Raw genomic sequence first — 21,633 nt, 5'->3', positions numbered from 1 at the left:
AGTAGGACTCTCGATAAGGACCTCGCTTCCTTCTGGGCCCTTTTATCCCGCCAGCCTGGGGCTCTGGCATTACCTGGGGCACATGTTGGGTCATATGCAGAAAGTCTAATTGCTGATTGATGCAGTGGACTCGGATGCAATAGCTCCTGGTGCCAGTCTAACTGCTTTCTTGCCGCGTTTCCGATTAGGTGTACTGGGTTGGCTTCGCTTAGATATCTCGTATCATCTTTGGTCATCAGTATTCTGGTCTACATAGAGTAATGAGTTAATAGTTCTACTTCCGTACTGATTTGTCAGTTACAAGAACGCCCGCCTGTGAACACCTCGACTAAAAAAAGTCTGTCATCATGTCTAGCTAGTGGTAGCGTTACAATCCCGTGGCGAACCGGTATGGTGGCAAGTCGTGATCCGGAAGGAGAAGATGAGCATCACGACGCCCTTCTCTCCAAGGCTTCAGTAGATGAATCACAGCTTGGGATTTGTCTTTATCTTGAAGTCTCTACCTTCATATCGGATGAACCGCCCGTTACGACACAAGCGGCCAGGACAGGAAGCCGTAGCGGGTGTGCATACGGAGGCGAAAGCTCACCATAAGGCGCAAGATCGTCGATATACTGCGGCTTTATCGGTACAGTTCACATTATCTTGCACCTTCTCGCAGTCCACGAAAGTCTGGTCTTGGTACTGAAATCCTGCAGCCTGGCCACAGCAAGTCCTTGCTTCACATGGTAGCTTTTGTTAAGGTGCCTCACCACTTTCTCACCAACGGTGTGGCAAGACACCTTCTTAGTTGAGATGGTACGTCGTATCGCTGCCACATCTGAAGGGGGCCAGGCTCGGCTTCCCCACAGATGAGCGAGCTTGCAACTTTGCCAAATCTGTACAATGCTCGAAAGAACAATGGCATGGTGACTCGTGAGAACTAGCAAACGGTCAAATCCTTAGGCCTTGACGATCTGACCTTTTGGATGGCTCACGATAGAGTAGCACCGGTTGAGTGGCATCACCGAGCTGTCGGATGCGTTCACATGAGGTTTGTCTACGTCTTGAGACGACAGTGATATCGCAGCTGAATACCAGCGGCGTATGGTTCGTCCCCTCGACTTGTACGTAGCTGAGCGATGAAGCGGTACGATGACCATTTTCGGGCCTGCGCCCGCTGCCAAGGCGCCGCATTATTTGTAAGGAAGCATCCAATAGACCTCTCTGCAGGCCAAGAACAGTCTGCGCCAGGGGATCGCTGCGAATGATCCTAGAATGAACGACCCTGGTGATTCCGCGCGATGGGTGTCTGTCAACTCTCTAGAATCCAGGCGCAAACGATAGGGGCGATTCTTCAGGTCGCCCAGCGAAACAAGTCCCAAGACTTTTCCAAGACGGCAAGATGCGCCCATACGAAGCATTGGCATCGCCAAGGAGAAGCCAAGTTGCCGCGAACCGAGGTTTTTGAAGTGGTTTACGCATCGTGGGTCTTGAAAGAAGCTTCGTTCGAGCCTCTCCAACGCGGAGGTCCTGGTGAATGTCAAGAATTTCATTTCTCAAGGAAAGTGAAAGTAATTCTTCAATTCCGTCAAACGCCGGTTCTGATTACTTGGAAAAAGCCGTCAGCACCAAAGGCTAAAGGCGAGTCATTAAGTTGTTCAGCGCCAAGAGGCCATCCCGAACTCACATTCAGATACGGAAGCTTCTTAACAGTCGGCCAAGCACATGACTGGCGTTTCCCGACCATAAGGATGCGAGCCGTTCGCGAGGATTCATGAATTGTCCACGGGCTGCCATATCTGCCGCCACGCCGCCAGAGGAGCAAGAAATGGAACCCAAGAACGGCTCGCGATGGCCCAGCGCGGAGTCGCGCCGCACAAACGTCCCTGACGTCTCTTGGCACGCTTGAGAAGGTACTTTGTTTCAAGCACATAATAAATGATAAGGGATCACGCGCCTATTGCGATAACAGTGGAGGGAATCACACCTTGTCAGGTTGGCCAACAACCCTTGATGCAATGGCAACGCGGATGTGCGGAGTACCCAATCGCAGCGTCGGTTCTTGACCTGCCGAAAGAAGAACAGTGCCGGTCGGGAACCTACCACCCTCGTACATAGACGACAAAGCAACGGACGGGAAAGCTGCTGCTTTGTTGCGCGTGTACGTCTTGAAAATGGCGGGTGGCTCGTCCCTGCAAGCCAAGACTCCAATGCCACAGGGGAAACGTCGCGGCTGGCTGTGAATTTCGAGGGCTTATCGTAGCTGGCGCAAAAGCATCATGTTCCGGGGGGGGGGGGGGGGGGGGGGGGGAGTTCCGCATCGGCAGTCCTACCGGCGACCATCAATGATGCTTCTTTCGTATCCGATGCAAGTCCGACACCTGTCTGGAGTTGAGATGTTAAGTTAACTTGTCGATGTTAACCATCCCGGTGACCAAGTTCTGCAGAGTAAGTGAGGAGAAAGATAGATCCGTGAGGGCATGTCGAATCCTACACCACGAAATCGATAGCAATCTGGCCCAAAGTGCACGGAATGGCTAGCCAATCCTACTGCAGAACACTGACAGGGATGACTGATAGGACGCGTTGCTTGATCCATTTAATAAGCTGCCGATGTTTGGCGCCAGTCTGGTTCGAGCATGGATGGTGGCCGTCAAAAAGTTCCTCCAGAAGCAGTGTTCTGCGTCCCTCACCCCGCCCACCTGGCTGAAGCTCCGAACACAGATCAATCAACTTGCCACCTTGTGGCTGGTCGGATGATACGACTCTCCTCTCTGTCCACGTCTTTTGAATGATCAATATAGTTGCAAATCCCCCGTCCATCTGGCCGATAAGAGTTGGAGAGACGGAGCTGGGGTGAGGAGAGGGAACAGGGAACAGGGGTTATCTCCGTTAAGGAGCAGGGCTGCATTTTGGAATGAGAATATCCTCTGCCTCTCTGAAGCGTCAACTCTGATGTTGTTGAACAGTCTTGAGGCTCTGATAGCTTCAACACCTCTCTCTCGGGCTGCAGAGATGGTGTGCAGTTGTGCGGATGGCGACAAGTTTTCGGGCAAGATCTCTTGATTTTTCTTGTCCTTCTTGATGGTAGGTCTTGGACGTCTTGGAGGCTCTTGGAAGACCTGGGGGGATGTCGTGAAAGTCTTGGGCAACGGGCTTGGGAAAAGCTTGGGGTTCTTGGGGGTTCTTGGGAGAGGCACGCCACGTCCAGGGTCCTTCGATCATATCCTTCTTGAACCATCACCGCGAGCTGCCAAGCGCCTCGAGTCGTCTCTGCCGTCGACTAGCGCATCAATGGGTTGAAGGGAGAGCCAGAAAAAGGACCGAGGGCTAATGAGTCGAGTGGCTGTACCCTCTCAGTCTCTCTCACAACCAGCCATCCCATCCACACCATCCAGCCAGAGGATGAATTACCCGTTTTCCACCAACCTTCCGTGCTTCTTCGACGCCATTTTGACGGTGCCTCCCGCACTCGCCTTGCTGCGGCAAACACCGCTGGAGTGTTGTAGTGTAACGTCGTGGCTTCCGACTAGCTCGTCTCTTCGTGCATTGGTGAGGTGCTTTTGCATTTGCATTGTCGTGCCCGCCAGCTGAGCGAAGCGAAGCGGCACAGCAAACGTAACCAGTGATAAGCTGGAAGGACTCGAAGCCTATTCGTAGATTCGTACGTAGAGATATGTCTCGATGGAGGCGCGATCGATTGATCGATACCCTCTGTCTTTCACAAAGCCAGGCTGGCGCCGATGGGATGCCTCTCCACTGCGTCTCTCGCCGTGGGCTCATTTCCAACCAGCTCACAGACTTTCTTCATTCTTCCGGAGCGGCTCCCTCCCACATGCCAGTGGGTAATACTTTCACACGCGACAGTGCACGGCCAATGCCGAGAGGGATCCCCGGATTGGAATACCTCCCTCAGAGTCGGACAGTCAGCTTGCCACCGGCATCCCCCCGCCACTGTCATATTGCCTGCTCAGAGTCTGAGATTGGATATCGACAGGGCAGCATGGATCGGGTGTCTTTGTGCCGACACGGCCAACTCTAGGTATTCCTGAGAGACCTCGATCGACATTGCGAGTGAGACACGGCCTGCGCCTCTTTGTGAAGGCGGGTGTGTCGCACCACGATGAAGCCATCGCGATTACGACGGGGGGCGGATTCGCCAAAGACCCAACCACGCCAACGACCAAGACTCCATTGGCAGAACAGTAGACTGGATCTCGCGAAGGCTGCAGCCGCATTCGCTGACGCTCAAAAAGTCCCCCAAAAGCCCTCCCCCCTCTATTGATATCTTGGACCTGCCATACTGGATCAAGCCACTCGAGGGCCCAACTGCTTGGCATCGCCAGCGGAAGCGCATTTGATCTCCCGAATGGGAGGTTTCCTGCGTGTTGGCCGCCTTGCCTGGTCTACGGAAAAGTCCAGCACCAGTAAATGTTGGTGGGCATGTTCTCCGGAGAGGTAACCAGTCGTGCCAGGTTCCCTCATCTCTGAAGGTCCATCCGCGCTGTGGGTTCCTGGGTGCCGAATGCAACTGGACCCCTGTGGGTGGCCGGGAGGAGGAGTGGGAGGAGGTGGGGTTTCCTTTCCGCCCATCGGACCAGGACTGGGAGACTGGAGTCTGGAGGAGACCAAGGGAGAAGAAGGCAGAAAAAAGACGAACTGGGCGGGCATGTTAGCAAGTCATCTCAGACGTTTGGTTCATTCAAAGAAGTTCCTGTATCCGTACGTACCGGGATAAACGCTGTGATTCTTACCGGTCTCTCTCATTCTCTCTCCTTCTTCATGTCATCGTCTCACAACCTCTCATCTCATCCTATTCTTTCATTGCAGCAGCCCCCCGGCAGATTGCGCCCAATGCGGATATAGTGCGAATGCAGACCGATTCCTCCTACCGCGTCCTAGAACCTTTGATATCGGTCTTGTCGCAATGCAGAAGGTAGAGCTCCCTGTCACAAGGGTTACACTGGGGCCCTCCGGCCGCACAAGCAGAGAGGGAGGGTGACAGGCTGGAGTTCCAGCCCTGAACATGATCATCCCTGCCACCTCAACGCTGATTCCAGAAAGGGGAAGCTCGACTGGCTCGACTGGCCAGTGCCATCTCGGCCTCCCATCTAGGCGCAAGGAGATCTCTGCTGTATTCTCGGGATCGTCTCGTGGCGAAACTGGGACCACCGTCGCGTCCGTTCGTTGCCAGGCCGTTGGGAACCCTTGGCTCCACCGTCGATAAGCATCCGCCGGGTGTGACAAGGATGGCCGCCTCGTGGCTCTTGGATATTAAAAGGTCGAGATGTCCTCGGTTCCCTCTACCCGCCTCTCGTCTCTTTCTCGGTCACTGGCAACTTTCCAGCCCAAGCGTCCACGGGTCCACCGAATCAACACTTCTGTACCTTACCAAGGTGAAGAACATTGACCCAGTGCAACAAAATGTCCGACATCCGTGAAGAACGGACCCCCGTCCACCAGGGCGGTGTGGTCTCGAACGAGAAGGTCTCGAGCGAGAAGCCTGCTCCTGTAAGTTGGTCTAGATGTCGATGAGCATCACACATTTCTCGATTGATGAACCACATACTGATGCTTTTCCTCAGATCGTCGAAGCTCATCCCGATGGTGCCGATTACAACGAGCACGTTGAGCACGACTTCAACGTCACCGAGGATGATTTGCTCGAGGCCAAGGAGCTCGCCTCGCAGATGTCCCTCGAGGAGGTCCGCGAGATGATGTTCAACGTCCACAAGATCCACGAGAAGGACCCCAACTTCCCTCTCGCCATTATCGAAAAGATTGAGGACTTCCTCCACAACGACGATGTCTTTGAGAACCCCGAGAAGCACGAGACTCTCATTCAGGAGATGAAGCTTGAGGCCGCCCTCATCACCGGTAACTCGCCCTACGCCGAGGTCCGCGCCGTCGTCGATAACCACGACGACCCTACCATGCCCAGTTCCACCCTCCGTGCCTGGGTCATCGGTCTCATCTTCTCTGCTCTGCTCGCCTTCGTCAACCAGCTCTTCTCGGTCCGCTACCCGTCCATCACTATTCTGGCCAACGTTGCCCAGTTGCTCGCCTACCCCCTGGGCAAGCTGTGGGAGAAGTCGCTTCCCGATGTTGGATTCACCGTTGCGGGCCACCGTTACTCGCTGAACCCCGGCCCGTTCAACCGCAAGGAGCACATGCTCATCACCATCATGGCCAACGTCGCTTACAACATCCCCTACACCAACTACATCATCTGGACGCAGTGGCTGCCCAAGTTTTTCAACCAGAGCTATGCTTCCAACTTTGGCTACCAGCTCCTCATCTCCTTGTCGACCAACTTCATCGGATACGGTCTCGCGGGTCTCTGCAGAAGATTCCTCGTCTACCCCTCGTACTGTGTGTGGCCGGCATCCCTGGTGACCATTGCCCTGAACTCTGCTTTCCACACCGACAAGAACTCCACCGTCGATGGCCCCTTCAACAGCATTTGGCGCTGGAGCAGACAGAAGTTCTTCTACATCACCTTTGCCGCCATGTTCGTCTGGTTCTGGTTCCCCAACTACCTGTTCACGGCTCTCTCCACCTTCAGCTGGATGACCTGGATCGCCCCCAAGAACCGCAACCTCGCGACAATCACTGGCTTCAACAGTGGTCTCGGTCTCAACCCGTTCCCTACCTTTGACTGGAACATTCTGTTGTACGACAACACCGACCCTCTCATGGTCCCCTTCTTCTCCACCTTCAACAAGTTCCTCGGCACCTTCTTCTCCATGTTCGTCGTGCTGGCTGTTTGGTACACCAACACCTACAACACTGGATACCTGCCCATCAACTCCAACAAGGTCTACGATCACTTTGGCGCCCTGTACAACGTCTCCCGCGCCGTCAACGAGCACGGTCTGTTCGACAAGGAGGCGTACGAGGCGTACTCTCCCCCCTTCTTGGGCGCTGCCAACGTCATGATCTACATGTTCTTCTTCGCCATCTACACCGCCACAATCACCTACGCCGCTCTCTACCACCGTCACGAGATTGCCCTTGGCTTCAAGGCCTTGATCGGTAGCTTCAGGAAGAACAGCGACATTGAGAAGGACCAGGTCCTTGATGTCCACAGCCGTCTGATGAAGGCGTACCCCGAGGTCCCCGAATGGCACTACCTCACTGTCCTCGTTATCGCCATTGCGTTGGGCTGTGCTGGTATCGCTGGATGGCCCACGTACACCACCGTCGGTGTCGTTTTTTACGGTATCATTCTCTGCATGATCTTCGTCGTGCCGGTCGGCATCATCAAGGCCATGACGGGTATTGAGGTCACCCTAAACGTGCTCGCTGAGTTCATCGGTGGTTCCTGGGTTGAGGGTAACGCCCTGGCCATGAATTACTTCAAGTCCTTCGGCTACGTCACCTGTGCCCACGCCGTCTGGTTCTCCAACGACTTGAAGCTCGCCCACTACGTCAAGATTCCCCCTCGCCACACCTTCTGGGCTCAGATTGTCGCCACTTTCGTGTCCACCCTCGTCTGTCTCGCCGTCCTGAAGTTCCAGATGTTCAGCATCCCGGGTATCTGCACCGAGGACGCCAAGTTCAAGATGACCTGCCCTGGTATCAACACCTTCTTCACCGCCTCCGTCCTTTGGGGAACTGTCGGTCCCAAGAAGATTTGGGGTGCTGGCGGCCAGTACACTGCCACCCTCCTCGGCTTCCCCCTCGGTGTCGCCATCGTTCTCTTCTTCTGGAGCTTGAACAAGTTCTTCCCCAAGTGGAAGTGGGTTCGCCAGATTCACCCCGTCGCCATCATGTACGGAGGTCTCGTCTGGGCTCCCTACAACATGTCCTTCGTCTGGCCCTCTGTCCCCATTGCCTACTTCTCCTGGGTCTACCTCAAGAGCCGCTTCTTGGGTCTGTGGTCCAAGGTTAGTTGCACCCCTGCCACCAATCCCTGCGTTTTGATGCTAACACTCACTTTCAGTACAACTTCGTTCTCTCTGCCGCTTTCTCCTGCGGTATTGCCATCTCCTCCATCATCATGTTCTTCGGCCTTCAATGGCAGGACATCGAGGTCGACTGGTGGGGCAACTCAGTCGTACGTTTTTCCCGGCTCCTGACCCCATCCACAAGTACTCATGCTAACGTCACTCTCCTTACAGGTCAGCCAGGGTTGCGAAGGCAAGGCCTGCCGTCTGCTTACTCTTGCAGAGGGCGAGTACTTTGGTCCTCGTATCGGAGACTTCCACTAGATGTGGGATCTTCTTTCGTGTAGCACAACCAAGAGGTGCTTATGGCTTTTTTTTCGAATTTCAGCGCATGTATGATGTGATGAAAAGAACGTGGTGACTAGAGATATCGCAACTAGAAGCGGTGTTATAATCAGCGGATGTAACGATTTGAAGGATGAAGAAATACCCAACCATTCATTTATGACTTAGTGGAAGAATGCTATACCCCCATTGAGCAAGCTCAGTCTCGTCGTTCCCAAATGCTTTTGAATTTCGTGACATGTGTCTTGGAATGAAGGCCCATTCAGTCGTTCTGATCCCTCGCAACTGTTTCGCCGTTGCGTCTAGAATACGCGTCAGATCCGGCAATATTGATCAGTGGTTGAACTCATGAGAAGCTGACCTCGCCTGGTGCGATTGAATCCTGGTGTACACAGCTTTCCGTGACCAGCTCTTATTTCGCGGTTCTAAACTCCCTTGAGGGCCGTATATAACGAGAATAACCAACTCCGATGCCGCGGGGTCGGCAATCGCTCGGTACCGGGCCGGCGTGGCTATGCTAAGAAAAGAAAGCCTCATTGGGTCGCTTAGATGAGACCACTATCAATCTGAGATCGTGTTGATAAAGCTCCAGGTCGGAACTTGGAGTTTGTCGACTTTGACGGCTGGTCTCTCGAACTGCTGCAGGATGCTGTTGGTGATACTGCTCCAGATGAACGTTAACCGAAGTCTCGGCTCTAGGTGTGTCAGCAAGGACTCGTTACGCTGGGGCTTTCGCATCAGTCTTATGCTGTTCTAGGCTGAAATTGGATCGAAGCATAAGTACACGTACTTGTGAGGAGTCGCTGTACACGAAGAAAGGGGGAGCGGGACCCCAGACTTTTCTCCGGGACACTGGGCCTTTCTCCATGGAACAACAACGAAGGAGTCAACTGGATTCGTGAAACAGCAGATACTCCGGCTGGAGGAACTTTGACTTTGTGCTCTGCCTTTTATATCTACCTCCGGAGGACACTGCGGCCTACGACATTCTCTTCACACGTCGGACTCCAGAATCGAGTCTAAGTAGGTTGGGTGCCGTCTGGTTGGGCACAGGTTCGGCTGAAGGATCTTTGTTGAACAGAGTTTGGGGTTTCGGAGTATTCCTTGAAGTCGTCGAGGTTTCTCTTCAGGTTTGGTGAAAAGTAGTTGTCGATGCGTGGCTTCCTAATAACAGAACCCGAGATCGACGAAGGCGCAAGGCAGGCATCAGCCATCCGCTGTAGTAATAGAAGAAGACAACAAAATCATTCTCTCAAAGAGTCAGCCTATCCAAGACAAGCCAATCTCGTAGTTTAATAAGGTTATTTGCACAACCAATCAAGAAGCCGACTGACGGCGTTTTAGGACCAACATTCGTCCGGCTTACTTGGGCGTCTTGATTGCCGACTGACTCACCGGGCGACGACCAAGCTGTCAGCATCTTGAACCTGAGTTGCCAGATTTTACGCCCTATAATCTCAAACGCATGTCTTTGTTCCTCTTTGCACAAACTTGAGTGTCGGATCTGCTCCGGTTTGGCGAGGGACATGAGATTTATCGTTTGGTGCCTTGGGCAGGCTGCACGGCGAGCTTCACCAGCCCGAGCAGGTCAACGACGCTTGCTGCCAGGATGCCAAGTCTTTGTGGATGTTTTCTACATCTTCTTGTCATCTAGAGCCGTATAAGTATGTCTTGACGGTACTTTGTTGGAAAAGTAAGCACCAGCTGAAGTCGTCCGAGCCAGGTAACGATCGAGGGAGCCAGGACATTGAACGCACGTGGCCACTTTGAGATTTTCGTTCGACCACCAGTATGGCCCGAAGAAGCTGAATCTCAGGTGGTCTTTCTTCTTGATTATAATGGCTTCAAAAATAACAGGAAGAATATCGTGGCAGCATATAGCTATGAGAGACACCAATTCCAAGTTCGGGACATCTCACTGGGCGTGACCGGCCTGCTGGTAACCTGTATAATGTGCCAATGCCTGAACTAAAGCAAGCCGAGACTGGGAAGACTGTTGATGAAGAGGAGATGAAAGGATCTATACGTGAAAAGGTATCGCATGGAATAGAGCTAAACGAATACTTGACTCGGCATGCAAAACGGTGGAGGTGGTACTCGAATAGCAGTCCTCCTCAGGTTCCTCCTCCTTCACACTCCTTCTATCCATGCAGCCGGTTTCTAGTTACATCCAAGTCGAAGTCCCTAAAATCTTCTTGGAACTGTAACAAAAGGCACGGCAGTACTAATACTGGCCAAGACATGGTTCCATAGTACTCGTCGGTCGTCGGATATTGCCTCGAACTCCGATACGGCTGGGCTCGCCTCTCTGCCCAAGTCGTCAACTCGCTCGAGATAAGACGATTCCCGGGTCATAGGAGCACCTGCCATCAACTCGTTCGTAGGGTAACGACACAATACCCAGGGAGTGGTGCTGCTGTACGCTCATTGACGCCACTTGCGAAATTAAGAGCGAGGAGGCGGACAATGCTCCTAGTCGTAGAGTCGCCTCCACCCTGCCGGCCCTGCCTGGCTCAGTTCATGTAGAAGAGGGACATCGGCTCCCCAAGATTGGTTGGGCCGAGCTATCAAATGTTCAAGGAACAATTTGGAAGCTTAACTCCTAGCCCGAGAGTTCTCATTCGTTTAGATAGAAGGTGCAGGAATGCCGTCGACGGCGGCAGCTGCACAACTGGCATCGCCACAATTTACGCAATGGAAGAGACTTGCGCGTAAAGCAATCGCGAGCTTGCGTGAGAAAGATTAGTCTTTACATTACATTTCTTCAATAACAACATTCAGTGGCATGGGAAGGTCGCTGTTTCCACGTGAATCATGGACGCGCCTAGCATTACATCACCTTGCGCCGAGCGACAACACCTACCTGACATCACGATGCACCTACGACGGAGAAAAGCTCACAAGTCCACCACGTAGCCAGCCTTCAAATGAAGACTCACCTTTCCGAAGCGCAAAAAGGACTCAAAGCTGCGGTCTCCTGTGAGCCCCACGAAAACAACTAGAAGAACAGCACCCTCCCCTCGGGGACAAGCAATACCCGCCGCTCTCGCTGAGAAAGAAAACAAAAACAACCTGGCGCTTCCCTCAGCGCCGTCCACTTGTCCTTGTCGTCTCCTCCAACACCCATCGGCGGCATCTTTGCATACCCCGCGTGGCCGTGGCCGTGGCCGTGGTCGTAACCGCCGGCGCCGTTGGTCCCCTGCACCCTGAGCCGCGGTGTGTGTGTTTACGTCCCCCTCTCTCCGACCACCTCGTCGCCTTCATAACTACTGCGTGCGCCCAACGCTCCATAATCCTGCTCGCCAGACTGATCAGCGGGTACTAAAGTGCGAGAGGAGGAAGGCGGGGTAAGGTCGGTAGCGGTAGTGGCAAGCTTCGTGGATGCGGAGGTGGAACCGGTCGAAGACGGTCTCATACGGCGGAGGCCAGTCGAGTTGCTGGTGCTGCTCCTCGTCATCATCTTCCATGCGTAGGGATCGTCTGTCGCTGGACGTCACGCGGGTCTAGATCCGGGACATTTGTCGCAAATGTCTTTGACGGATCCATAATTCTCTACAGGTAAAAGTCAACTGTGAAATACTCTGGATGTATTTGTCAATCCAATTGCTTCGGATTGGTGCGCGGCCAGCTTCGGATGTGTCATGACCTGACCACTTTTTGGCGTGGAAATCGCGGGGAAATGGAGCCCGGCTCTCTGGTGTTCCAGCGCTCGCGTGCGTGCGTGCGTGCGCCGTACGGGCTGGCGGGTTCCTTTCTTTTCGCTCGAGTCTGGAACTCTGGAGACGGGAACGTGGTAAACTGGAGACATAGCGAGATGAGATGCCGATGTGGAGATGTCCCGGGCTCGACTCCCAAAGTCCGTACGGAGTACGTAATGAGATGCCGGCAAAAGTGGTTTTGATCAAGTAATGGATGGAGTTCTTTTGCTGGAGTTCCCAAACTTCCAAGCCGTGGATTCGCGGGGAAAGTGGCTTCCGGGGTAAATAGACGAACTTTGCGTCAATTTGTCTTTTGTGCCGTTGCCGTGAAAAGCAACGTCCTCTCACATCTTTTGATATCGTCGCTGGCAGGGCCATGAGGACTCCCAAAGCGTCGCAACCACCAGCCAGGCCACGTTGCCTAAACAGGTAGCCTGGAATGAATAGCAACTGCATCATTCAACGTGGCCTGCTGCGAGATAGCGGCGCGGGAGGGGAATCAGCCTCCAACGTTGGCCCGTTGGGCTTATTGGCGACTGAACGAAATTGGTGACGCAAATCACACCCATCTTTGCGCCCGATACTAACTGACGCTTGCAGATAGATGAAATCCGGGCCCGATCCGTTCACAACGTGCCTCACCCTCATAGGCCGCCGATCATTGACGCAGACGCAGACGTTGCGGTGCTTGTCTCGGAGGAGTGCCACACATCGACGCTGGCTGGAGTCGAGTAGCAACCATCACCCGGCTATCTCATCTCGGTGGCTCGGTCAAACTCGACTTTTAGGCCTCTCCTCACGGAAAGCATCGAAAGTAACCTAGCCAAGACTAGGCCGGATGTGAATAGTCGATAACCAACGTCTTTCTGCGCCCTGCAGCCTCATAGGGCTTCGGAAATCATGCTAGACAACTTGTCCGACGGGGGGGGGGGAGAAGGAAGTTGGAAGGGGGCCTGGTCTCGACTATCTAGTCACACGCTCGGCGCGAGCGAGCATCGAGAGATAAGAAGCCGCCGCTATGCTACCGAATCGACCGGGAAGCAAGGCAAGGCCAGGAAGCGCATCGTCGGCCAAGCCGTCCTCCCTTCCCGCCGCCCTTCTGGCTGCGCTGCGGGCGTTCAGCCCTGGAAGAAATGAGCTTGCCAACCGGAAACCCTTCCTCCTCCAAGCCTAGAGTGTGTGCCTTATCAGTCTACAGCAGCCCTTGGCCATGCTACGGCGATCAATCAAACGGCCCCAAGCCTTCGGGGGAAAACCTGGACTGGCAGCGGCATTCCTTCTTCGTCATCGGCCTCCCGCAGACCGCAGGCCGCAGACGTACGGATAGGTAGCAAGGGCTTCATTGTCCAGGACCACGGTCGCCTCGCCTTCAGCTTCGATTTCGGAAGAGACTAGGCGATCGAGTTGATGTAATCTTGGCGCATGCGTAAAATGTCCGAAGCTGTCGCTTCTCCGCGCCCTGTTTTTCAGCTGGCGATGCTGATGTTGGTGTGCGGCAATAATAATGTCAACGACATATCAACGTCGTCTGATGGAGATGATGATTTCAAACAGGCAACAAGCCTTAGTTAATCAGACCAAATAAAGTAGCTCCTGCACAGACGTTGTTTGTGGTAAACTCAACCCCCGAATGCGAGTCCACGAGAATTGACTCGCGACAACTCCGAGTCGTTCGTTCGCTTCGGATGTCGATCAGTTCATGATAGGAACCAGCACGGATGAAAGGCGGCTGCTCTGCTGACAGTCGTCGACGCTGATTTCCGATATCAGCCAAACCCCGTCAGCCATGTGAGATTGTCCCACCATCAGAGGAAGAGTTGCCCAATTCGAAGCGGGTCGTCGAATCCGCTCTTTGCGATCTTCGGTCAGTCCGAATGCAGGAGACCCTCGTCTCGTCTTGTGTCCCACACACATATCCGTAGTGCTACAATTAAATTGGAGTCTGGAGAGATAAGAAGCGAGAGCAGAGGCCAACGTCAAACGCACGCCATTACGTACAAAATTCTTCTCGCGCACGAATGAGGGCCTCACTTGGCTTCCCCAGAGTATGCTAATCCATCACTGTGGATTGGATTGATGGTCCTGACACTGCCCACTCCCTCCACACCATGTTGTTGAGAGGAAGCGTGGGCCATGACACAGCGGCGTGGATGGCTTCACCACGCATCAGGTACAACGAGTGTCTTTGAGGAAGCCAGCGTGCCGCCAATTTCTACAAGACCAAGAAGACGTTGGTGGCATCTTTTTGGCAGTGCAGCGCCCCCTCGGCCCTAACCGAGGAATTGAGTTCCCTACCACTGTCACCTTGTCACGCCATCAAGCGCGCTCTAATCTTGGCCTCGTTCGCCAGGCTCAGGGGAGTGCGGTTACCGCGTGGCTGCAGCAGTCGGGATGGACCGTCGCCGCCTCGTCAAATCCGCCCATAAACTTTGCAGGGCAACAGAAGCGCTAATTTGTATCCGTAAGGTAGGTATTGACTGATGCAGCCAAGAAGGTATGGACAGGAGCCAGTTGCCGCTTCGAGGCCTCTTGACACGGAGCAATCTCGAATACGGGGCGTCTGCGACTGCCGCGCCGCTATTGTGGGTAATCTCTCATCATTACTGCCTGTCTCCTGGGGCTGGGAATGTTATGGTCACGTTGGCGCTGCAACCAGACGCGGACTATACTGCGAGTCCAATAGTTCGGCGAGATGTTCGGATGAGCTATTCACTTCATGTCGACCGCTAGAAAAGCTGCCTGCTCATCGACCGAGCTAAGGTGTTCCTTGAGATTTGTCCATGTTGGAGTCCAGACGAATTTCAACGAACTCGCAAGATGACTACTTACATAGTAGGCAAGGTTGGGTAGGTAAAGCTGTGCGAGATCCGGATGTGCTGAGTCGTGTACTCGTTGGTCCATGTCGCCATGCCAGGACACACTTTGAATCCCAGTCCGAATAGCGCCGATGGCGACCGGACGAATAGGTAGAATGTTGCCTACAGTTGCGTGAGAAATTCGCGCTTGCGGCTTGATCCTAGGGAATCCCCTCTCCCCTCTCTCCCCCTGACCGACACCGCACGCGCACTCACCTGGGTCAGCACACGCTCCTGGTTGTTTCCCCGAGTTCACCCAAGTCGGGTCCAGTTTAATTGGGGTTCTTCGAGCAAGGGTGCAAAGGTGGGCACGGCAGCCCAATGTTCGAACTGGATCCGCCTTTGTGTGGTGCTTCTGGGTCGCTACATAGATGATGGATCCATGATCCTGCGGCGTAGATAAGCATCCCGTTTCGAACTTCCACCTGTTTGATATCGGAGGTATAGATAACGAAGTAAATGACTTCATGTGCTGACTTTGAGGCTGCGACTCGCGGGAGTCTCAGCCAGAATCACAATGCCCCTCAGATTAACAAATCGAGATGCAGCGAAGCGTGTGAGTGACATTATTGGAGGGAGGGCCCGATGGAAGGACGCTAGAAGGTTGAGTAGAAGGTCTTGATCTGCCTGGCTATGCACCCAGGGGCAGCGATGCTGGGATTCGCATGTCACCCGCCGCCCAAAGGATGCTACTTACTGCAGCATTGCAGAATGGCGGTCGCAGGGGATGATAGGGCTTCGCCAATGGCTAGAGACCGAGATGATCGATATTCAGAGTCAAGCAGGATTATTGGAATTGGTGAAGCGGGGGTCACAGACATATGGTGCTGCCACCATCGATCATCCTGCGTGAGACACCAGAAGTTCTGCCACCCCCCATTTGCAGTCCACGAATGACCAGGTATTCGTGGTACTGTGAGACTACCGTAGAAAAAGTAAAGCACGTAAGTAATAAGGCAGGCAAGCAAAGCTGGCGCACTGATGGCTGGTTCGAAACGTGTCGGCCTATGGGATGAGCCGTGGGCACCATCAAACAGCTTATCGCATTGCCACCTGTCAGGTCGGTTGATGTTGGTTCCGAATGCGCCGCATCTCCATCGACAAGCAGCGGCACATCACCAGACGTAAAGGCGACATTCTGTCATCAACCCTGTCATCGAAGAGAAGCGGCCATTGTCCTCCACGCCTCTGTACCCGGGGAACTGGTAGGAACTCTGCCGGATGGGGGTTCTTCATAGACATGTCATGGACTGGTCAACCATATTACATTATAACCAGCTGTCGCAACCGGCACAGCCGCGCGATAGGGCCTACACCGGCGACGACGCGACGTTGTCGTGTGCTGCAGGGAGGAATGCGAACACCGGGAGCTCTCGACCAGGGGTGGGGGACCGATTCCGCCTGCTGCGTAAGGTGGTGATTCCCCAGTTGATTGCAGGAGGAGAAACTCTCCGTCCAACAACAACCTGGTATCGAAACCAAATGCAGTGCTTAACAAGCCGTATGCCCATGGGATCCCTCTATCGTTTTGCTTGCGCAAAGAGTGGCTCAAGATGATTTTCTCACTCGGAAAGAAGCCATGACGTTGTGTATCGGTATCTGTGGTGAACGATTGGCACCATCACAAGCCACCACGCGGCAGGACTGCTAGTGTAAAAAGAACGCTAAAGTCGAGACAGCGAGGTCAGACTTTGTGCCAGCCGCGGTCGTTGGCTCTGTTTGCTGCACGACGTCGGGGCTCTTCAGGGATGAGGGAAACCTGGGGCGGCCAAGATCAGCCCCCCCTGGTCCACCCACACCACATGCATTCTCGGACCAGCAAGTTGTGTGGCCGGAGTCTAGTTCTTGGCAACGCAAGCTCTTGAAAGGGAAGTTAGGGAACAGCCAGTTTCCGTGGATGCCGTGCCGAGAAGTGAAGCAAAAGCCGCTGCAACCCTAGCAAGAAGCCTGGTTGGACATCATTGGTGTGGCTTGCTTGCAGGATTTTCTTCCCGATGAGCCTCCTCGACTTCGACGATTTCCAGTAGGACAAAGCGACGGAACAGCAGCAGCAGCAGCAGCAGCAGCAGCAGCGACTCTGGTGTAGTAGTACCTACGCAGATTGCGATGCAGGCTAGCCTCCTGGCTTCGTCTCCAGTGTCGTGGACCTGGACCTCTGCGTGGGCCATCTCCCCTCACCGACCCGGGCCCAGAGATTCGTGCTCTCCACTCACATATGCCCCCCAGGGACCGAACCCAGTTCCACAGACAGGTTCGAGAGGAGGAGGGTCGGACTGGATCCTAAGATAACGTTGAGGAGACAGCGCGCCATGGGCGAAAGGAGGGGCGGCCACTTTTTCGAAGCCATTTGCTAACGGCTTCAAGTGACAAGTTGCCCATTGGCCAACCAGCACAGCCCACGCTATCTGGGGGCTCTCAGACTTTCTCAAATCGCCCGGCTGGGGCGTACGCATATGTCTCGGTACCACGGTGGAGAGCAAGGTGACATCCCATTGCTGTGGTTCTCGTTTCCCCCAGGTCACGGCCATTGGTGACTGGTCTCGTCCAAATCCATTTCGTTACGACTGCGACTGCGACTGCTTTCCCTTTCTTCGGCCGAATATGGGGTTGTACCCGCGCCTGGGTTCCTCGTTAGTGCATCATGCACATCGGAAAGCTGTCCGCGGCCAGCCCGCCTAACTCACCAGGTACATCGTCCTCAGCTAGCTGCCCAGCCAGTAGACTCGACGACGGGGAAGGTTTCGCTCGTTCCCGCTGGCCTGCCCTAGGACTTGGTACGTATCGAAGCACGACCGAAAGCCAAATCGCCTCCATCCCTCCCCCCAAATCGTATGCGACAAGTAACGGGGGTTGATGCTAGGATGGCCTGCCACAACCTGTCCTTGCCAAGATCTGCGTCTCTCGCCCGTCGAGAGGGGGGGCAAAGTTGGATAGACCAGCCTGATACTCAATCGGCCCTGGACCCTCATCTCTCCCTCCTTCTCTTGTGTGTAATTTTCCATCGTCAACCAAGTGCAGCCTATCGGCTTTCCGTGCATGATTGGATCCGCTTGCCGCCCTTGACAAGAACCCTTAGTCCTTGCGCGCCGGTTCCTGTTCTCTCGATCGGCATTTCCTTCATAAACCTCCCCATTCCCCCGTCCGATCTGGTTTGTCTTGTTTACGACAGACAGCCCTCCCTCTCCGTCATTTCTGTTCCTCACGGGTCTCTCTCCCGCAGCAATCTTTTGTAACAGACCCTGCTGTCTGTATACCCCACAGCACCGTGAACACCATCACCATGGCTGCACCAGAAGGGGTCATCCCCACAAAGGTCGAGGCCGACGAGAAGGCCACCGGTGGCCTTCCTGGCTACGATACCGGTAGTGGACAGGAGATCCGAGGAGATATCAGCGAGGATAGCTGGGCAACACGCAATGGCCTGAACATGAAGTCCTTCACGAAGAAGGAATATGGTCGCGGCATTGTCGAGCTCGACCGCGCCATGAGCTCCCGTCATCTCCACATGATTGCCATTGGTGGTTCCATTGGTGCTGGTTTCTTCGTCGGTTCCGGTGGTGCTCTGAGCAAGGGTGTAAGTTTACCGTCACCGTAATTGGCGGCGATTTCTGACGCAGAAGCAGGGTCCTGGATCGGTTTTGATCGATTTCCTTCTCGTGGGTATCATGATGTTCAACGTCGGTAAGTCTGAGAAAACCCTTGCTAGTCTCGCGCACAATGGAGAGGCTCTAACACGCTGCAGTTTACGCCCTGGGTGAACTCGCTGTTATGTATCCCGTCTCTGGTGGCTTCTACACGTATTCGACTCGCTTCATCGATCCTTCCTGGGGTTTCGCCATGGGCTGGAACTACGTCTTCCAGTGGGCTATTGTGCTACCGCTTGAGCTGACTGTCTCTGGTCTTGTTGTCGCATACTGGAATGACACCGTCAGCGTCGCCGTCTGGATCACGCTTTTTCTCGTCGTCATTGTCGTCATCAACATTTTCGGATCTATCGGATATGCTGAAGAAGAGTTCTGGTCGTCGTGTCTCAAGCTTGCAGCTACTATCATCTTCATGATCATCTGCCTCGTCCTCGTCCTTGGTGGCGGACCGTCTAGCGGTAGATACAGCGAGTACCAGGGTGCGAAGACGTGGTATGACCCTGGCGCATTCCGTAACGGTTTCAAGGGATTCTGCTCCGTCTTCGTTACGGCCGCTTTCTCTTTCTCTGGTACTGAGCTGGTCGGACTTGCTGCCGCCGAGGCCAAGAACCCCGTCAAGTCGCTCCCCGGTGCCATCAAGCAGGTGTTCTGGCGTATCTCGCTCTTCTACATCCTGGGCCTGTTCTTCGTCGGTCTGTTGATCCCCTCCGACGACCCTGCGCTGCTCTCTGAGTCTGCCTACTCCGACGTCAAGGCCTCTCCCTTCGTGTTGGTCGGCAAGTACGCCGGTCTCGTTGGCTTCGACCACTTCATGAACGTGGTCATCCTCGTCTCTGTTGTGTCGATTGGTGTGTCTGGCGTCTACGGTGGTTCGCGTACCCTTACTGCCCTGGCTCAACAAGGTTACGCGCCTAAGATCTTCACCTACATTGACAGATCTGGACGCCCGTTGCCTTCCGTGTTGGCAGTCATCATTTTCTCGCCCTTAGCGTACATCAACCTCAGCGCTAGCGGCCCTGTTGTGTTTGACTGGCTGTTGGCTCTTTCCGGTTTGGCTGCGGTCTTCACCTGGGGATCCATTTGCCTGGCGCACATTCGCTTCCGCAAGGCGTGGGCCTACCACGGCCACACCGTCGATGAGATCCCTTTCAAGGCCATTGGTGGCGTTACCGGATCTTGGATTGGACTCTTCCTGTGCTTTGTCGTGCTTGCTGCTCAGGTATGTGAAGAGTCATTTGACGATACGAGAGATTGTGTGCTAACAGACATCTACAGTTCTACACTGCTATCGCCCCCCCTGGAACGAGCGAGCTCAACGACGCTGAAGGCTTCTTCAAGTCGTACCTCGCCCTTCCCGTCGTCATCGTTTTCTGGCTTGGTGGTTTCCTCTGGAAGCGCACTGGCTGGCTCCGTACCGCTCAGATGGATGTCGACACTGGCCGACGTGAGCTTGACTGGGACGAGATCCACGCATACCGTGCGCACATTGCTTCGCTCCCCGCGTGGAGACGTGCTATCCATAAGGTGTGGTAAGAAGCGTTGTTATTGCCAACGAAGGAACTGCGTTTTGCCGCTTATTCATGTATATTTTAATCAATGTCCTGCGTTGAGGACGAATGGGGTGGGTCCGCCATTCTGGTAATTGTTAGCAAAATGAAGATACCACATGTGCTTTTACATCAAATTCGTGTCGCATACATACCCCTACTCGCAGTGAAAAGCATCTGTTTCATGCGACTCTCATCTAGCGCAAACAAGGACAACACGAAGGGGATTCACGTTGTGTCTTCCGACGCAGATCGGTCTACGCGAGCTGGTTGTGAATCCTGAAGTCGTGGGTTATGGTGCCGTTATATGCTGTGCCGCCAACCAGGACGAAGCCAAGGGCCAGCGTGCGTCTTATCTCGGAGAGCAGCGGCCGTTCAGCGGTGGCCCATGCCAACAGCGACGATAACTTTGACGAGTGTTGGTGAAGATAAGGGCGGCCGGCCCAGAACAGCAGGTGATGCCCGATTGTCGGACAGCGGTAATTTGAGATGGTTGGTCCGGATTTTTTTATATCTCTCGGCGTAGAGGGGTCATGGTCGACTAACAGCTTTTTCAGGAAGTCCTAGCCGGATTCAGTGACTCAGCCCGAAATACTGACAGGGCCGGAAGGACATCTAACAAGATTGGAGTGCGGTATCGGACGGCGATATGGTGATTCTGGGGGTCTGTGAGGAATCTCGGGCTGATCAATCCATAAGATAGATGTCGTCGCAGTGATGATGTTTGAATATTTCTGTCGGTCGTCGTTGGGCGGAGCATAAGGTACCTGGGCTACCTAGTTGTGAAGTTAGACGGAGTATTCCCGGGCCGGAAAGAATGGAATGGACAGCTAGGGAATAATTCCAGGTGCCCGAAGGAAAGAACAATTGATTTGATGGAAGACGAGGCAAGAGCCTTCCACGAACTGGTCCATCGTGGCTTCGTGCCAAACGACCCAAACAAATGGCCGCTGGGGTTCCTTTAAACAACGCTCAATCGACGTGACAGGGTGACAAGAACGCCCTAGCACATCATACCTTACCTAGCGTTGACTGCATGTCATTCCGGCGCCCTTTTGACACATTTCTCCCCACAAACGCCCCGCTGAAGAACATGTCAGACCCCACGGTTGAGTCGCCCAAATTGCCCTTTCAGTAAGAGATGGGCAATTTTCGACTCGTCCTCTGCTTTCATCCATTCACCATGAGTCGAAATTGCTTCTGGATTCTCACTCTGGCAATTCATAAATGAGAGTGTTATGCTTCAGCAGTGCCCTGACTACCAAGCACGCAAGCACCTATTAGCCCAGTTTTCTAAGAATGGCTTTCACTGCACTGCTGTCAATAGTCGTAATGGGATCACACCATGGGACAACCTTGGAAAAGTTCATATTGTGAGGTGTATACAAGTGGCCCGCCCTCGTTCATTCTTGAGGAATGTCTAGCTCGGTGAAAAGCCTCTCTGTTGAGTATAGGCAAGGACGTCTACCATACTATGGCACACCTTACCCATATGAGCGAGATAGATGATAGAATTGAGTACTGGCTGCAAGAAGGTGATGAGTACTCAATACAATTACGATACGAGAAGGTGTCAAACTCACACGAGCAGGTTATGAGAGTGTAACTTTGATGTGTGGATTACATTTCGAGAGCAAGTAAGACAAAGGTATCTACCTCAGTAATACTCTTCG

The 21,633-nt window shown here is 53.9% G+C and overlaps 6 protein-coding genes across 6 annotated transcripts; 3 read left to right on the top strand and 3 right to left on the bottom strand.

Moving 5' to 3' along the window:
* Nucleotides 1-3,440: 3,440 nt before the first annotated feature.
* Nucleotides 3,441-4,072, top strand: BDP55DRAFT_418071 (uncharacterized protein). Its single transcript, XM_060567427.1, has one exon. It carries the CDS (start codon nucleotides 3,659-3,661, stop codon nucleotides 4,022-4,024), a length of 366 nt encoding a protein of 121 aa, XP_060422561.1. The 5' UTR covers nucleotides 3,441-3,658; the 3' UTR covers nucleotides 4,025-4,072.
* A 218-nt stretch (nucleotides 4,073-4,290) lies between these two features.
* Nucleotides 4,291-4,653, bottom strand: BDP55DRAFT_638418 (uncharacterized protein; the record flags this gene model as incomplete). The annotated part of the gene is made up of 1 exon (XM_060573111.1): nucleotides 4,291-4,653. One exon carries the CDS (start codon nucleotides 4,651-4,653, stop codon nucleotides 4,291-4,293), a length of 363 nt encoding a protein of 120 aa, XP_060422560.1.
* An 817-nt stretch (nucleotides 4,654-5,470) lies between these two features.
* BDP55DRAFT_684416 (OPT oligopeptide transporter) lies at nucleotides 5,471-8,412 on the top strand. The gene is made up of 3 exons (XM_060576403.1): nucleotides 5,471-7,871; nucleotides 7,928-8,041; nucleotides 8,106-8,412. The coding sequence occupies exons 1-3, from the start codon at nucleotides 5,508-5,510 to the stop codon at nucleotides 8,193-8,195; spliced, it is 2,568 nt and encodes an 855-aa protein (XP_060422559.1). The 5' UTR covers nucleotides 5,471-5,507; the 3' UTR covers nucleotides 8,196-8,412.
* A 2,701-nt stretch (nucleotides 8,413-11,113) lies between these two features.
* Nucleotides 11,114-11,673, bottom strand: BDP55DRAFT_638416 (uncharacterized protein; the record flags this gene model as incomplete). Its single annotated transcript, XM_060573110.1, has 3 exons — nucleotides 11,114-11,265; nucleotides 11,289-11,422; nucleotides 11,447-11,673. 3 exons carry the CDS (start codon nucleotides 11,671-11,673, stop codon nucleotides 11,114-11,116), a joined length of 513 nt encoding a protein of 170 aa, XP_060422558.1.
* Nucleotides 11,614-12,710, bottom strand: BDP55DRAFT_418164 (uncharacterized protein). The gene has a single exon (XM_060567428.1). It carries the CDS (start codon nucleotides 12,371-12,373, stop codon nucleotides 11,720-11,722), a length of 654 nt encoding a protein of 217 aa, XP_060422557.1. The 5' UTR covers nucleotides 12,374-12,710; the 3' UTR covers nucleotides 11,614-11,719.
* Nucleotides 12,711-18,049: 5,339 nt separating this feature from the next.
* BDP55DRAFT_566489 (amino acid permease) lies at nucleotides 18,050-19,946 on the top strand (the record flags this gene model as incomplete). Its single annotated transcript, XM_060570509.1, has 4 exons — nucleotides 18,050-18,343; nucleotides 18,393-18,450; nucleotides 18,512-19,632; nucleotides 19,689-19,946. The coding sequence occupies 4 exons, from the start codon at nucleotides 18,050-18,052 to the stop codon at nucleotides 19,944-19,946; spliced, it is 1,731 nt and encodes a 576-aa protein (XP_060422556.1).
* Nucleotides 19,947-21,633: the final 1,687 nt, after the last annotated feature.

The sequence above is a fragment of the Colletotrichum godetiae genome, assembly GCF_030913485.1.
Source record: "Colletotrichum godetiae strain CBS 193.32 chromosome Unknown BDP55scaffold_84, whole genome shotgun sequence".
Lineage (NCBI taxonomy): Eukaryota > Fungi > Ascomycota > Sordariomycetes > Glomerellales > Glomerellaceae > Colletotrichum > Colletotrichum godetiae.
The sequence above is the reverse complement of the archived record's forward strand: the minus strand, read 5'-3'. Positions and strand labels throughout refer to the sequence as shown.